This window comes from Nilaparvata lugens, chromosome 13 (assembly GCF_014356525.2).
Source record: "Nilaparvata lugens isolate BPH chromosome 13, ASM1435652v1, whole genome shotgun sequence".
NCBI lineage: Eukaryota > Metazoa > Arthropoda > Insecta > Hemiptera > Delphacidae > Nilaparvata > Nilaparvata lugens.
Window position 1 is genome coordinate 27,524,990 of NC_052516.1, and position 17,208 is coordinate 27,542,197.

Below are 17,208 nucleotides of genomic sequence, written 5' to 3' on the forward strand. Positions count from 1 at the left end.
GATGGCAAGCTTACAAAATTATTCAATTTCACTGATAAATTCAGAACGTAAACAAGTCAACAATATGGAATGTGTGGAAGACTTTTACACGGAAGCAGTAAACACAACAACATCGAATAATTGCAAAACATAACCTCAAACTACATCAGGCTCTTCAGATGTTCATTTCTCAAACGTTTTGTAGTTGCAGATAGAAAGGATCGATTTGCAATTTTTCTTATAGTGCTTTTGCCTGCAGACCTCTATTGGAGCTCTTTCTTCGTGCTTGCTTGTTCGTCAGCTATTCTTCGTATAGGTTTTCGCCTGTCCAGTCGAAAATGTATGGTGAAACGTTATGATAGTGACTGGCCCATTCAATGTTATGTTGAAGACTAGAACCTTAACATGTCGTAATCATCAGATGCATTTTCAAGTAATGATCCAGACCTGTCTTGTAGAACGTTACCTAACCTGTCCTTTTCAAATCACAGATGAATTTTCAAGTGGCAATGCATTTCAGATCAGTCTTCGTAGCTGGATTGGTATTAATTCATTCATTCCATTCCACAATCTCAACATCAAATTAGTGATGAATGTATTCTGAATGTTTTTGGGCCCTTGCATTCTAGGAGTATCCAGTCTGTTGTTCTTCCTGTCCTATTTAGGCAGGCTATTTTGAAATATTTAGTTTTCAAATAATACCCTCCGTACTGTCCTATCCAACTTAATGTTTGAAAAACTTTAAGGTAAAGTTTTCCTATATAAACGGGAACTATTGAGGTCTCTGTCTTCCTATTGCAAATACTGTATATCTCATTCCTCTCTTCTTTCGAAGTCTATCTCGTATCTTAAATGCATTCTTATGTTGTGTGTTGGTTGGTATTTGTAGATTTGAGCTTGTAGTATTAGTGTTGATGAGTTTGGTGTGGTAGACTTTGACCAAATTTGAATGAAATTTGTCACACATTTTGTTAGTTTTTGAGGTTTTCTGTTATCAAGCTTCAATTTTATCTGAATTTCATCTGTTGTATTCTATGAGTTTCTTTGGACAAAGTTGTATGGTTTTGGGGATCGATTCTACTGATTTATTAAAAACAAATGACTTTGCAAAAAAATGACTGCAAAAGAACGACTACTCGCAACAAATGACTTTGTGAAATATTTAACGACTTTACAAAAAATACAAAAAACACACTATAAACGTTATACTAGTCTAAATTTGATGTATTATTTGACTAATTTGTACCGAAACGTAAGTTGGCGGTTCTAATACGTGAGTAATATGTCTGGTATTATCTCTAATTTTAAAAATTCTTTGATTGGAGCAAAAAAATTGAAAAAAGTAGTGCTGATTCTAAGCGTCTTTTCAAGAGAACTGCCCGTACTTGAGTCTTAAGTAAGATTAAAACCAAACTGAGATTAAACCCGGATTAAATAAGGCGGCAAGAAATTTAAAAAAAGTAGGAGGTGCTTTTCGCTGTGGGTTCAACTATAATTTTGTGTTTATTGGAAATGATTAATAGGTCTATAACTTTGAACTAAGTGACTATTAAAATTGAAGCACACATTCAACTCTGTATCTTGTAATTGTTTTGTTTAAACATTGAAGTATCTAACTTATCATGTTCAGCAATTAGAGTTTGAATAAATTATTTAAAGTTGGAGTTTGTTTGATCATAAAAACATAGAACGCTATGATCAATGAGTAATTTTCGGTAAAAGATCATTAGTATTTTTTCAAAAGAAAAAAGTAGTATATTAGTATACTTTACACAATTACTCCTATAAATTACACACTTACAATTCCTAGAAATTGTAACCTGTGCATCATTGTTAAATACTTCAACATTATACTACTTGATGATACAAAAATATTTTCTTTAATAAACGAAATTCTTGAAATTAATTCTACATTACAATGAAAAATGTTCGGCAATTTTTGTCTTGGTAATTATATTTATTTTATTTCGCTTATTAGTACATTGGCATCACAAATATATCTTATTAAAGTTCCTGAATAGACAGCTTACAATTCCATGTTGACAGTTGACTTTGTTATTGCTTATTCTCTGTAGACTGAAATAATCAACATTTTGTAATTTATAGTTGTTGTATTATGTCTTATTGTTTTTGTAAATGTATTGTTTGTGTATTACGAATGTTTGAACTCTTGGCTAAAGCACAAGATTTCTTTTTCTAGCCACGCAAAGTATTTAACAAAAAATTATTTACTTATTTTCTTGTAACACTGTTGTTAATTGGTGAATAAATTTGATTTTGATTAATTTAATTTTTGCTCTGGGTAAACAATGACTGCTGTAGTAGGCCAGTTTTGTGTAAGCTGATTTAATAATAAGTTATTAAGTAAACAATAATCTATTTTTCGTAAATTTCTATGGGGAAGTAACAGTTTTGGCCCTTAAAAGAAATAGAAGAATAATAGTTTTGGATAACCTGTTGTTAAGAATAAGAATAAGAATCTTTATTACCATAGACATGTTTAAAGCATTGATAAATTTCAATAATAGGTTAATCTATATAGGTTCCTTTCTCAATCATTCATAATAAGTTACGAATGATTCTGTCAACATAAACATTCTATCAAAATTTTTGGACAGTAGTACAGGTTCAGCCTAGTTTTTCCTCCAATGGCATGATAAATTATATATATATTAACATAAGATTGCTCTTTACAATGAATGAAATGAATGTATCAAATACATAAATAATTAATAAAAACAATATAAAAATCTTGTATCATTTATTTTTAAAAACTTGAAAATAGTTCAACGACTAGTTTCGACCCTAACTTATCATTAACTTATTTATTTATGTATAATTTACAATCAACTTAAGGACAAAGAAACAGACTACAGCCCAAAACTTCTTTTCATCCCAATTTCATAAAATAAATTGTCCAAATAAAGGTTATGTGCGACTTTCCAACTAATGTCACTAACTTCCACATTGAAACAAAACACAAACACTTGATACAATATCAATTTTAAATCAGAAAGATATTAATTTGAGATATTTTGTTCTGAAAATTAAAACAATTTTCTCCTCTAGAAGCACAGCTGTTATTCATAAGTTAGGATCGAAACTAGTCGTTGAACTATTTTAAAGTTGTAAAAATGACCTAAGTTAGGGTCGAAACTAGTCGAACTATTTTAAAGTTGTCAAAATGACCTAAGTTAGGATCGAAACTAGTCGTAGAACTATTTTAAAGTTGCAAAAATGACCTAAGTTAGGATCGAAACTAGTCGTTGAACTATTTTAAAGTTGTAAAAATGACCTAAGTTAGGATCGAAACTAGTCGTAGAACTATTTTAAAGTTGCAAAAATGACCTAAGTTAGGATCGAAACTAGTCGTTGAACTATTTTAAAGTTGTAAAAATGACCTAAGTCAGGGTCGAAACTAGTCGAACTATTTTAAAGTTGTCAAAATGACCTAAGTTAGGATCGAAACTAGTCTTAGAACTATTTTAAAGTTGCAAAAATGACCTAAGTTAGGGTCGAAACTAGTCGAACTATTTTAAAGTTGTCAAAATGACCTAAGTTAGGATCGAAACTAGTCTTAGAACTATTTTAAAGTTGCAAAAATGACCTAAGTTAGGGTCGAAACTAGTCGAACTATTTTAAAGTTGTCAAAATGACCTAAGTTAGGATCGAAACTAGTCGTTGAACTATTTTAAATTTGTCAAAATGACCTAAGTTAGGATCGAAACTAGTCGTTGAACTATTTTAAAGTTTTTTAAAAATAAAGGGTACTAGGTACAAGATTTTTATATTGTTTTTATTAATTTGTTCAAAAGTAGCTCATGTAAGTGAAGTGTTTTTAGATAAATAATGTATAGTGATGAATGGTATTGTTATTGTTGCAGGGGAACTAGATAGAGATGCCAGCGGTGGCGGGGGCGGTGGTGTCGGGGTAGCGGTGAGCGGAAGCGGTAGCGGTGTGGTGGTAGCAGAAGGAGAGCCAATCCCCACTATGGGCTGGCCACCGGACACCTTTGAGACGGGCGGCGGAGCATCGGGCGACGAGGACAGTCTAATGGGCGGAGGTGGCAAACAGCCGCAGGCGGCAGGAGGCGGCGGATCGACAGCAGCGGCCGCCGGTGGAGGCGGTGGTGCCGTCACTGTGGCCGATCCGGCGGAGCGACGCAACAACGCGCTCGCCGCTCTCAAGTTGATCTGCGACTGTCCGCTGTTTGCGCCGCATCTCAGGCAGCTCTTGAGTGCCAAGTAATGATCTGCATAATTCAATAATATATATCATAATCTAGGGCCCGGTTGCACAAAATCCGGTTAAATTTTAACCGTGATTGATTTCACAAGAACCAATCAGAGAAGGCTTTTTTGAAAGGATGGAATTAATCACGATTAAAATTTAACCGACGTATGTGCAACCGGCACTAAAAGTTGAAAACCAAGCTTAGCTTGTACTATTCCTCTCAAATTTTAATATTAATCAATTCAGATCTTCTTGAATGGAAGCCAACTCATGTTGGCTGTGAAGTTATTAGATTCTTTCTCATTCATTTAATTCAGGTATTTAAAAAATATTTTCCAATTGAAATTGGTATCTATTATATTGAATCTAAATTTAAATTGGTATTGATTCCCATTTCCCTCTTATCTAGTATTAGTAAAATTATAGAAAAATATGTAAAGTCGAGACTAATATCCTACTTAAATAAATATAAAATCTTAAATAGTTCGCAATTGGGTTTTCAGAGTGGCCTTAATACTTCTGATGCAATATTTAGAGTGAGTAGAGAAGTTATAAATCATTTAGATAGAGGAAAAAAGTGCTTGGGAATCTTTCTGGACTTCCAAAAGGCTTTCGACACAGTGGACCATGAACTCTTGCTAAATAAAATGGAAATTATCGGTTTTAGAGGCATAGTTTTGAAATTTTTTAGGTCATACTTAAACTTAAGGTCACAAGCCGTAAAAATTGATGATACAATTAGCAACGATAGGAGAGTTGAAGCTGGGATTCCACAAGGAACAGTGCTTGGCCCAATTCTATTCCTAATTTATATTAATGATTTATTAAATATTGATCTAGACTGTGGCTCTCTCTACTCTTTTGCGGATGACACTGTAGCTCTGTTTCATGGAAATTCATGGATGGAAACATTTAAGAAAGCAAATAGTGGTATAGCAAAGATAAAAAATTGGTGTGACCACAATAAATTATGTATAAATAAAGATAAAACTGTGGTTCTACCCTTTTACCTCACAATGGCTGGTAAGCCCCCTGAGGAGTACCAACTTAAAATAATTATTCATAAACCTGACTGTAATCAGTCTTATTGCCAGTGTGTTCCTCTCTTTGTTCATGATTCTGTAAAATACCTAGGCATCATGATAGATTCTTGACTAAGGTGGGAGCCACATATTTCTTATGTTTGTAATAGATTAAGGAAAACATTTTATAAGTTTGTTCAATTGAGAAATATTCTTCCATTGTACCAGTTGAGGATGGTATTCCTTGCCCTAATCTCTTCTGTAATTGAATACGGCATTGTTGGATGGGGAGGTTGTGGATCTTCCATCTTACAACCCCTTATTTTGCAATATAAGAAAATTGTAAAAATATGTCTGAATAGACCAGTTAGATATCCCACTAACCTAATCTATAAAGAATTCAAAGTTCTAAGCCCTGAGGATTTATATAAATTGAACTTATTAAAATATGTATTTGAACGACCATTAGATTTTCCAGTGACTCCTGAACATGGATATACAACTCGTGGTCAAGCCAGAGAGAAACTGTATGAGCCGAGATGTGTAACTGCATCTGCGGCTGGTCATGCAGCCTTTCAGGGTCCTCGATTATTTAATGTTTTACCTTTCGATATTTCTAGAGAGTCCTCATTATCGATTTTCTGTAGAAGGTTAAGACTGTATTTATCGGCTTCATAAATTGTTTCGTTTCATTTTTTTTTCATTGAAATATGTTCAACTTTATTCTGTAAACTAGGCTATATAAACTAAGCATTGTAATCAATTTGTTTATTTTTGTGGAAGATGTGTATTTTTGTTTAGATGGCATAAGATAATACTATTTATGTAAGTAGCTCTATATAGTACTTGAAGCAGCTGAATCGTTTTTCTTATATATTTTCTGTAATTCATAAGACGAACTCCTCGACGCAGGCCTAGCCTAATGAGGAGTGCACTTAATATTTTTTAAGTTTTATGCTTTGTAAAATTGTACAATGAAGTGAATAAAAGTTATTATTATTATTATTATGTTGAAATTTGCTTGAATAGTTTATCTATAGTATTATATTATTTTGTAGTTCAGTCTATGTTGTTATGCATTGAAAATTGGATTTAAATTTTAGAAAAGTGAGAAAAACATATCCGTTTTCTTGGAAACTTTTGTTTTAAGCTGGATTCGCACACGATATTGAAAATATAATAAATTCTAACGATATCTAATTGGACTATTCTTACCCAGCCCGGCCGAGTGAGTACAAATAATACCATTATAATATATGGTAATAATATTTTCCCTGTTCACTGTCACCGTTGTGTGCAAATCCAGCTCTATCCATCAAAATTCGGAAACAACAGTTTTGGGCTCTGCTTATTCTCATCTCAGTAAATTGGTAACTCAGTGAATAGCCTAAATGAATTGAATAAATATTTATTTTGATTATTACAGATATATGGCCATATCGTAATTGAATGAGCGAAGCGAATTCTATTTAATAAGTCATATATCATCATACTCTAAATCCAATTTGTATGTGTGTTTGTGTGTGAGTAGTGACGTTAGTGAGTGTAGCGAGTTCTACTGTTCTCCTAACTACTAGTGATATTGATTATAAAATGAATGATACTAAATTATTTGTGTCGATTTGCTTGATAGGGACGCGCAAGGCCAAACGCCGTTTATGCTGGCGATCGCTTGTCGCGCGTACCACGCGGCGCACCACATCATGGACGCCATTCAGCGCATCGCCCTGCGTCCCCAGCCGGCGGGGGGTGTCCATGGGCCAGGGGGGGTAAGTGCGATGCCCCCCCAGCCAGAGGAGACAGGCTCCACCGAGGAGAAACTGAAGAACGTTCTGTCGGCCTGGTTTGGTGGACCCAAGGAAGAGCAGCCGCCCAGGAAGCATCCTACATGGCTGTTTCAGGGCCAGGAGTGTGGTGAGTCTACTCAAGTGATACGTTTTGACGTGATACTGTATCTTTTAGGTGGTGAGTTGATTCAGATAGATACGATTAGTTTAGGACTAATTTTCAAATTCAAATTCAAATTTTATTTATTCAAACTCACAATATTCACATTCAGAATCAATAAGAAAAACAAAACACTCAGCTCAGTAAGATAAAAAATAATTAATGGAAGATTAATAAAATAAATACTGGTATGTTTTATTAGATATACGGTAAATTTGTGAATCGGAATAAAACATACTACCTGCTGGAAGTATACAATACTCCACGTTTGCAAGCAGGAATGAATATCACTTCAACTAATTTTAAATGCATGAATAAAAGGAGAAAGAAAAGACTAGCAACCATTCACTCTCACATTCACACACCTTGCACACTTTCCAAAAACAGCTCATCTTACTAATGCTTATTGCCAGCCACCAAAATTACATTTTAACTACGAAATAACATTGAATAAGGATTCTAAATGGTCAGGCATAAGACCTCTGAGCCATCTAAGAATTCTTTTTTTGAAAACAAGTTGATTTTGAAGCCTCTTGATTTCAATTGGGATGTTATTAAAAAACTTGGGGCCAAGAAATACAAACGATTTCTGGAAACAAGTGGTATACGATTTGGGAAGTCTCAGTAAATCAGCTGTCACTCTCCTAGTTTGATAGCTGGGAACATCCCTGAGCAAAGTATGACCACCGTTTCCAGACATTACAAAGAACATATACAGGACCTTAAACACATACATATATCTAAGAGGCAAACATCCAAGGCACTGAAATAGAGGAAAAGAATGTTCATATCTACCCTTTCTATTTATAACACGGACTATCGATTTCTGCACCGTTATCAATGGCTTCAAGTGACAAATATAGGTGGAGCCCCAACAATTAATACCATAACTTATTTTTGGATCAACAAATGCAAAATATAACTGCCTAAGAACATTTAAAGGGAGAAATTTATTCAAGAAATCGAATTTTCGCAGGACGAGTAACAGATAGTTTTTTATGATAGATATATGCTGAGACCAGTTAAGCTTTTCATCAACAATCACACCTAAATATTTAATGGCATTGGTCTGACCAACGACCTCACAGTCACAGTCATTCCGATCACAGGCACCATGAAACTTCAGTGCAGAAGGCAGTGTCCATGGACTAGACCACATTAGGCGTATTTTCAGGTGACAGCCAATCGGAAAGCTTCCTGCCCTGACGATTCTGGAAACGCCGTCTGAAATTGCATGAAAAACGCTCAATATGACGAGACAATTTGTTCGAACCCACTGCCGGAGCACAAGTTGTTCTTTGCCGGTAGTGTCATATTGTAATTGAGAATATTTATTTATCAATTTGTATGTAATTTTATGGCAAATAAATGAATTTGAATTTCAAATTACGACTCCTTGGGAACGGCTGAATTGATCCATAAGAAACTCAGGACATGAAGATGGCAGGATAATTAATAATAAAACATTATAAAATAAATCATAAATTAATAATAAATTTTACTTTCACATTTGAGTACTATCACTTTTACTTGTTCAATCATATTTCGTGAAAATAACCTCAAAGTTGCCCAATGATAGCATGTGTCCACTTGAGTGGTGCAATTCTTGAGTGAACATCGTTAATTGAGTGAATTAGAGGTTATCATCACAAAATATGATCCAACGACTACTCAGATGTTATCGTAAGGTGGCCGACCACATGTCATGAAAGTTTCATGAGGATAAGTTGAGCCGATCTTGAAGACTAGTTTTTATTCATGTATTTACTTAGTTATGGGATGGAGCAAACAATACAAAATAAAAACAGGCTATTGCCTAAATTTTTTTGGGCACTCTTTCCTAATTTCTTCTCAAATCGTCCAAATATTATGTAGGTTATGTCCATTTCAATTTCTACGTCAAATCTTCAATCTGAAACTACAAATCAGAATAAAACAAACAATTTTGTCTCTTCACTTATTGGAAGTCTCTCATACATGCTCTCTATCCAGTATTCAGAATACAGTTTAAATTCGACAGTTTTTAAGAGAATCTCTCTCTCTATCTCTCTCTCTCTTTACCCCCCCTCTTTGTCCCTTCTTTTCATTCAATAATTGTAATGTTTGTGATTTAATAAATATTTTATGGGTTTTCAGGTTCAGATCCATCTGCTCAGGGTAAAAGTGGGGAATCATCAAGCACCGGTCAACATCCGGGTGCCGATAAGTCGAAGTACGACCAGGAAGTGTTGGAGGAGATGATATTCCCCGAGGGCTCCAACCCGGACCACTCGCCACTGCATGTCGTCTGCTGCAACGACACCTGCAGCTTCACCTGGACTGGAACTGAACACATCAATCAGGTCATTAAACTAAATCAAATAACATTTCAACTATTCATTTCATTGTTCAAGGTGCGCCAGAGAAAATTACTTATTTTAAAAATTCCCGCGCGGTAAATTGGTCGTGTAGAGGGGCAGGAGGGGTCGCATCTGGAGGGAGAAGTTTTCAAATTTCCTCCCTCAAGTAAGTAGCCACCATGCTTCGGTCTAGAGAGCAGCGGGCCTTCGCAGTTGAGAGATTCTTTTCGAATGGTCGATCACTTGTTGTTGCAACGTGCCTTCCGCGCTCGATTTGAAATTCTTCCTCACAGACTCGTTCCTGTTCGTAATTCGATTTGTCGTGGGTTAACTCATTTCGGGAGTGTGGAAGTGTCGCTAAACCCAGAAATGGACTTCAACGAACCATCAGAACTCCAAAAAATATCGAAAGAGTGAGGCAGTCAGTTGTGCGTTCTCCCCGGCGTTCGGCTCGCAAACTCGCAGCTGCTATGGCAATTTCTGACTCCACTGTTCGACGAATTTTCCATGAAGACCTATGAATCATCTCTGTAAATTGGCTGTTGTTCAAGAATTGACTGCCATTGATTTTGTTGCCGGTCAAAATGCATGTGGTATGCTGATTGACAACCTGCCTGAAGACGCGATACTTTTTTTCAGTAACGAGGCTCATTTCCACAATGTGGGGTTATTTGAAATCCTTGGCTTATGTCGATCGACCACGGATCACAGCACACCTCAAGAACAACATTCGCGACGCCATTGCCAACATACCGATTGATACCTACTGCAACGAGTGTACACAAATTTCAAAAATCGAGTTCATCAGTGTATGCGCAATGGGGGTCGCCAGTGATCTGGTGTCATTTTCAAAACTACCTGAAAAAAATGAGAAATTGTATTCTGATTAAGAAAAAGATTTAGATATATTTCAGTATTTCAGTATTGAGGTGAGTTATTATGTCAATAATAACTAAAGTACTTCTGTTTTGTATTGACCTTTCAAATAAGTAAGTTTCTCTGGCAAAAGTAACAAAATTCAAAATAATAATTGATAGAGTACACTCCTCATTATAGGCTAGGCCTGCATCGAGGAATGGTTTGTCTTATTTAATATAAAGCTTACTTCATAAAATAATAGAATATAAAATCAATTGGCTATTAAATTCATTCATTAATTAATTACAATAGTCTGTAAAATAAGCTGAAGATTGAAAAAATTGGTTATAATTTTTTTTCAGTTAATCATAATCATTATTTGACCTATAGTGAGAGAAATCGATGCTAACAATATTTTTATGTCGATATGAGATATCACTGGTATACAATGACCCGGTTGCACAATAGCCTGTTAAATTTGAATCATGATTAAATTACACAAGAACCAATTAAAGAAGGAATTTTTTTTAAAGAAGACTTCTCTGGTTTTCGTGGCATTGAATCGGGATTAAAAGATAACAGACTTTTGTGCACCCGGGTGTCAAAGTGATGGCCGATTTCTATTATTAGACAGTATTCCCACACAGAAAACACTAAACATGTAGAAGACATTAAAAGAAATTTCTAAAACTAACCATTGTATGTAATTAATAATTATTATTGCTCTGTTTCTTTTGTTTTAGTAATATGTTATGGTTGTGCTTATTATTGGTTGAAATTGTTTTGTTCTTCAATTGTGTTTTAACATTGTCATATCTATCATTGTATATTTAAGTATATGGAATTGTAGAGAACTCGTTCCTCGCACACAGGCTTTGCCCATGTGAGGAACCTTCTTCAAGTTTTGTATATGTATATTGAATATTGTTTGTACTTTCTAAGGAGGAGAATGAAGATAATTTCAATTTCAATACTATCTAATATTTTCTGTAATTGATGTAGTAGTTTTTTTGGGAAATAAACACTTATTTATTTACTTTTATCATTTAACAGTATTATTTAGACAGTGTGTTAATAATTGTGTGTTGTGTTTGCAGGACATATTCGAGTGTCGCACGTGCGGCCTGACAGGGTCGCTGTGCTGCTGCACAGAGTGCGCACGCGTGTGCCACAAGGGCCACGACTGCAAGCTGAAGCGCACATCGCCCACCGCCTACTGCGACTGCTGGGAAAAGTGCAAGTGCAAAGCCCTCATACAGGGCAACCAGCAGGCGCGCTATGACCTGCTGTGTCGACTAATCTCAGACACTGATCTCGTCTCCAAGCATAACTCACGGTTGGTTATTTGTACATCTCACATAGTGGAAGATCAATCATTGAATTGAATAATTGTCGTTATTAAGGCTGTACACCACGCGTTTGGTGACATTCATAATGATAATTTTAATTGCAAGAAAGTTATAAAATAACAGTTACATTGGTTACATGTAATTTTTACAACATCCTTTTTATGTGTACTCTGTTTACTGTCAAAATATATTCATTAATATTGTATAATTAATCTTTGGATTATTTTACGTCTATGAACATTTGCCTGATTACCTTTTCGTAGCCCAATAAGGTACACCAAGAAAAGCCAGCAATTCTGTGTTATTGGTTCGTTGGCAGTCTCTTTCCCTATCATATGCACTACTTATGTACTGTCGCGACTAAATGGCATCTAAAGACTGAACCATTGCTCGGTTGGTACTGCAACTTAGTGGAGTGATGGGGAGAAAGTTTTGGAATGCATAGGTGACTCATTCACTTACACCACCCCATTCAATAGTTTTGTGCAGAAACAAACTGACACTGTTGTAATTTTTACAACAGCGCGACTGACGGAAGGTTAAGTACTAAGAGTTGGATTGTTCCAAGTTACCATAATGGAGCAAATTTCTAAGGAATATTTTTTGTAATTTATATAATAAAATCTGCTAGTTTTGATATATGAGCGCACAAAGTTGAAATCTTGAGTGAGATTTCACGAATTGTCATCAAATAAATTCATGAAATTCTTAGGATACGTTCTTCAAGATATTGTTCATTAAACGATATATTTGATTTCTCAGAATACAAGTTCTTTGGAAATTTGAAGTTTTAAAAAAATAAATTCAAAATAACTCATATTGGGTTATTTTTCAAAATTAGAGAAATCTTTTTTGAATTGATATTCTGAGAAGCCAAATATGTCATTAAATAAACAATATCTTGGAGAATGTATTCTCAAAATTTCCTCGAATAAAGAAAGATATCCTCTGGTGATAAAAAATTAATGATTAAAATTCCTCAAATAAGTGGACCACGACTTTGTGTTTCATCCGCATGTATGTATTCATTGAATTTATTGAATCAATCTCAAAGTATGTGATTCGTCCTTCTATTTTATTTTTTCTGTCTGTGTTACAGTGGCGAGAGTATCCTGTTGTTCCTGGTGCAAACAGTCGGCAGACAGTCTGCGGAACAGAGACAGTACAGAGCACCCAGACGATCCGCGTCGGCCTCTTCAAGAAAAACACCCTCTTCTGACATCGGTCAGTATTCAATTACATTTGTCACGATAGTGACAGAACCGTGTCACTTTATTATCAAAATTTCCAAGTTTTTGTGTTTTTTCTTTATATAAAAAAAGACACTGGTGGAGGCGTTCCTGTTCCTGTGAGGTAATTGAATGAATTGATTGAAACCCATACGATTTGGAGGAATCTGGGGATTAATTCATTCAATTATCCACAAATTTAAAGATCCTATAATTTTTTGTAGTGTGCTTTACCAAACATCGAGTAGAGGCACTAACCACTAAGAAGAATACAATCGATCAGTAGGCCTACTAACGAATTGATTATTTGAATAAATCACATTAATGTGAAGAACATAAATAGATGATGAAATAACACATAACAAAACACTTATAATCTTTTCGTTAGACTGGTCATTTCTCTTTATTCTTTTATTTGTTACATATGGTGAAGGCGTCGATCGCCCATCATCCCATTTATTTGTTACATTTTCATGTCACGATAGTGACAGAACCGTGTCTCAAAAATAATTTAATTATAATTTTTTTTTAATAAAATACAGTACTTTCAATTATTTTAAATGTTATAAAATATAGTATAATTTAAACAAATTCATTTTCATCTTAAACTGCAGAGCAAGAGAGGAAAACGTTCTATTCAATAAAAATGTCTTAGCAAAGCTTCCACGCCATTGGCCAAGAACTTAATACAAACTCAGCAGTTGCGCTGACAAAATTTTTATTCCTAAAAAAGACTCACTCGCTTCTCGTTCAACTGCGGTATCGACCACGAGTCCAGGTTTACCCAGGAGAGTCAGTTCCATATTTTCTGTAAGTTTCTTTTTCTTTAATTTTCTTTCAAAATTCATTCTCATCCTTTTAAACAGTAATATCTCAAATAATAAAAATAATAATAATAACAACAATAATAGAACGTTTTCCTCAACATATTTTTTTTAATAAATTTAAATTCTTAAATAAAATCAATTTCATTTTAGATAATTAAATATAAGCCAACGGTTTCATAAGAAAGGGCGTAATTGTTTAAAATAAGATTTGTTTTGTTTAATCATCCGTATTACCGATTTTCAACCTTTTGTATCTTTTCAAATATTGTTCAAAATTGATAAGAACTTTGTGTCAATAAAAACTAAATTACTTTTCCAATTCTTACTTCTTCTATTTTCATCCTATTTCAAAAATTCAAACACCTTGTGTGAGTCAAAATTTTTATTATCAAAATTTCCAAGTTTTTGTGTTTTTTCTTTATATAAAAAAGACACTGGTGGAGGCGTTCCTGTTCCTGTGAGGTAATTGAATGAATTGATCGAAACCCATACGATTTGGAGGAATCTGGGGATTAATTCATTCAATTATCCACAAATTTAAAGATCCTATAATTTTTTGTAGTGTGCTTTACCAAACATCGAGTAGAGGCACTAACCACTAAGAAGAATACAATCGATCAGTAGGCCTACTAACGAATTGATTATTTGAATAAATCACATTAATGTGAAGAACATAAATAGATGATGAAATAACACATAACAAAACACTTATAATCTTTTCGTTAGACTGGTCATTTCTCTTTATTCTTTTATTTGTTACATTTGGTGAAGGCGTCAATCGCCCATCATCCCATTTATTTGTTACACATTGAATTTTTTTCTCAATAATAAGTTTTACATGAAGATACAAATACAAGTGCATAACAAAATTATCTACCGATAATCCAAGTACAAATCCATTATTATAGTTGAAGGTTTACCTGTTCTTTTTTCTCTATCATTCCAATGACGAGTGCTTATAAATGAGTTTATTTGTTTAAAATATAATATTTTATTAATGAATTTTCATATTCAACGATAATCCATGTACAAACATATTATAGTTGAGGGCTCACCTGCTCTTATTTAATTCATGAATTTTTATAAACTATAATTATTCATGTATACACTCATTATAGTTGAGGGCAAACCTGTTATTTTTCTCCCTATCATTCCAATGACGATTGATTGTATAAATTAGTATTTTTGATTGAAATATAATATAATATAAATATAATTTTGAATTTTCAGAACCCGATATGCCAGACCATGACCTTGAACCACCCAAGTTCAGTCGACGTGCTTTTGAAAGGCTATTGAACGATTGGTCAGCTGTTAAAGGAATGATTATGTCTGGTAAGAAACTATTTCTCGTTCTACTTTTTTAATCAATTCATGTTTTGTAATTTCTGATTTTACTTGATTTCTGTTCATCGAAAGGTCAAGTCAAGTCAAAAATAAGTTTATTTCCAAATCTTTCTAAGATTATAAATGTTACATACAGGATAACTAACAATAACAAATTTTGCTCTTGTGTGAGTATAAAAGTGACGACTCATATCAGATGTTGGTTGCTGGACTCGTAAATACCAGTTCACAATGCTTTCATTCACACTGAATCATGTACTGAAATGATTTAGTTCAGTATACATCTCCTACTCTGTGAGTACTGTGAATCGGTCTTGCTGCTCAAAGATCCTCCACTCTTATGTTCCCAGAACTGACTACCTTGCAATAACTTTTCTTACTTTCAAATTCAGACTTCAAAATGTATTCAATACAAAACACATTGAAAGTTAAAATACAAAAACAATCTCCCATTTTTATAATATCACCTTTCTTAGTAATTTAAATAGCATATTCAGGTAGATAGAAGCAGGTCCATAGAAGATACTACACTGATGATTGAGGACTGGTGTTACGCAAATGTGCTGTGTTTAAACTTAGATAAAATTAAGAGTCTTGATGTGTCTTATAGTAACAATGTTGATCTGAATGGTCTGAGAATGGTTAATTTTCTTGGTTTTAATGTTGACTCTAGGCTGAATTGGAAAGACCATATTGATAAAGTGGCGGATAAGCTGTGTAAGGGATTGTTTATGTTAAGGAAATTGAGAACAGGAGTAAGTCTATCAGTGTTGAGAATAGTTTATTTTCTCATATACATAGTTATCTATCTTATGGAACATTATTGTGGGCTTCCCAAATATATAGTATTAGATTATTATTATTTAGACTGCAGAAATAAGCTGTGAGAATAATATGTGGTCTTCCTTCAAGAGGCCACTGTATGGATATCTTCAAATTGATTGAAATTATGACACTTCCTGCTGTGTTTGTATATCAATGTATCAATCATGTCAAGGTAAATTATATGTTCAACAGGGTATGTGTCACAACTATAACACTAGAGGTAGGAATAAACTAGTCTTGAAGTTTTGCCACTATGCAAATACTCAGAAAACTTTCTATTATATTTCTCAGAAGCTTTTCAATGCCTTGCCTGAGAATATACAAAAATTACCATTAAAAATATTCAGTAATAGAGTTGAACGATTTCTGTTGATGTATCCAATTTATGAAATAGAAGAGTTCTATGACGTAGTTAACAATATGCTTGATTAGCAACTAGGTATTCTTATGAGTGAACTAGTCATATGAGTGTGTTTTACTTATTATGTTATGGAAATAAGTATATTTTTATGTTTTTAATTTAATGTAATGATTTCATGCTTGTAATTATGATTCAATCTATCATTGACATTTGTAATGCAATTGATGTTCTCAATTAGCTGCTGCTGCAATAAAATATTTTGACTTTTCTCAGATTCCAATTAGAATATGAGACACTTGTAATTTTGTTCAACTAACCTGGTTGCAACTCTAATATATATTGTTTGTTTTCAGGAACAAACCCTCAGGAGAGTGGGGCAAGAAGTAGTACTCAAGCGAGTGCTTTTGACGATCAAGCCTATTTGCAAAATCAGAGTGGAACAACTTTGCTGGACAGATTCACTCACTGCCTTCTCATCAAGTGCAGCCCTGAAGTGAGTCGCCACCTAATTCTATTTCATTTTTTAAGCTTCATTCAAACTAAATAACGTCATTATTCAGTTTAGTACTAATACCCAACTCTCTTGAGTAGGCCTACTGTGAGTCAGTCTTGTTACTCCAAGACTGATAATGCGTAGAAGATTGCTTAGTTTTGCATAGATGACTTTGATTTCCGACTATTAACAAAATTTTGGCTCTTGGTGTTTTGTTGAATTTATATGGCAGCGCTCCTAAAATGAAGAGGAAGCCTAAGAAAAGATGTCGAAAAAGACTAACTAAATCTAGACGATCATAATGTGTGTAGTTCAAAATAAAAATAGTCTATAATACTTGGAAAAACAAGTAGGTATCCTTACCAAAGTCAAGTCATAAGAAAAAAATGAAAATTTTT

General features: G+C 34.0%; 1 protein-coding gene across 1 annotated transcript in view; it reads left to right on the forward strand.

Moving 5' to 3' along the window:
- LOC111064034 (E3 ubiquitin-protein ligase hyd) overlaps positions 1-17,208 on the forward strand; it is a 99,970-nt gene that overhangs the window by 30,563 nt on the left and 52,199 nt on the right. The window contains exons 16-22 of the mRNA XM_039440410.1: positions 3,864-4,224; positions 6,869-7,149; positions 9,319-9,524; positions 11,477-11,715; positions 12,828-12,952; positions 15,015-15,119; positions 16,671-16,810. Coding sequence (XP_039296344.1) covers positions 3,864-4,224; positions 6,869-7,149; positions 9,319-9,524; positions 11,477-11,715; positions 12,828-12,952; positions 15,015-15,119; positions 16,671-16,810 — 1,457 coding nt within the window. The remainder of the gene's footprint in view (positions 1-3,863; positions 4,225-6,868; positions 7,150-9,318; positions 9,525-11,476; positions 11,716-12,827; positions 12,953-15,014; positions 15,120-16,670; positions 16,811-17,208) is intronic.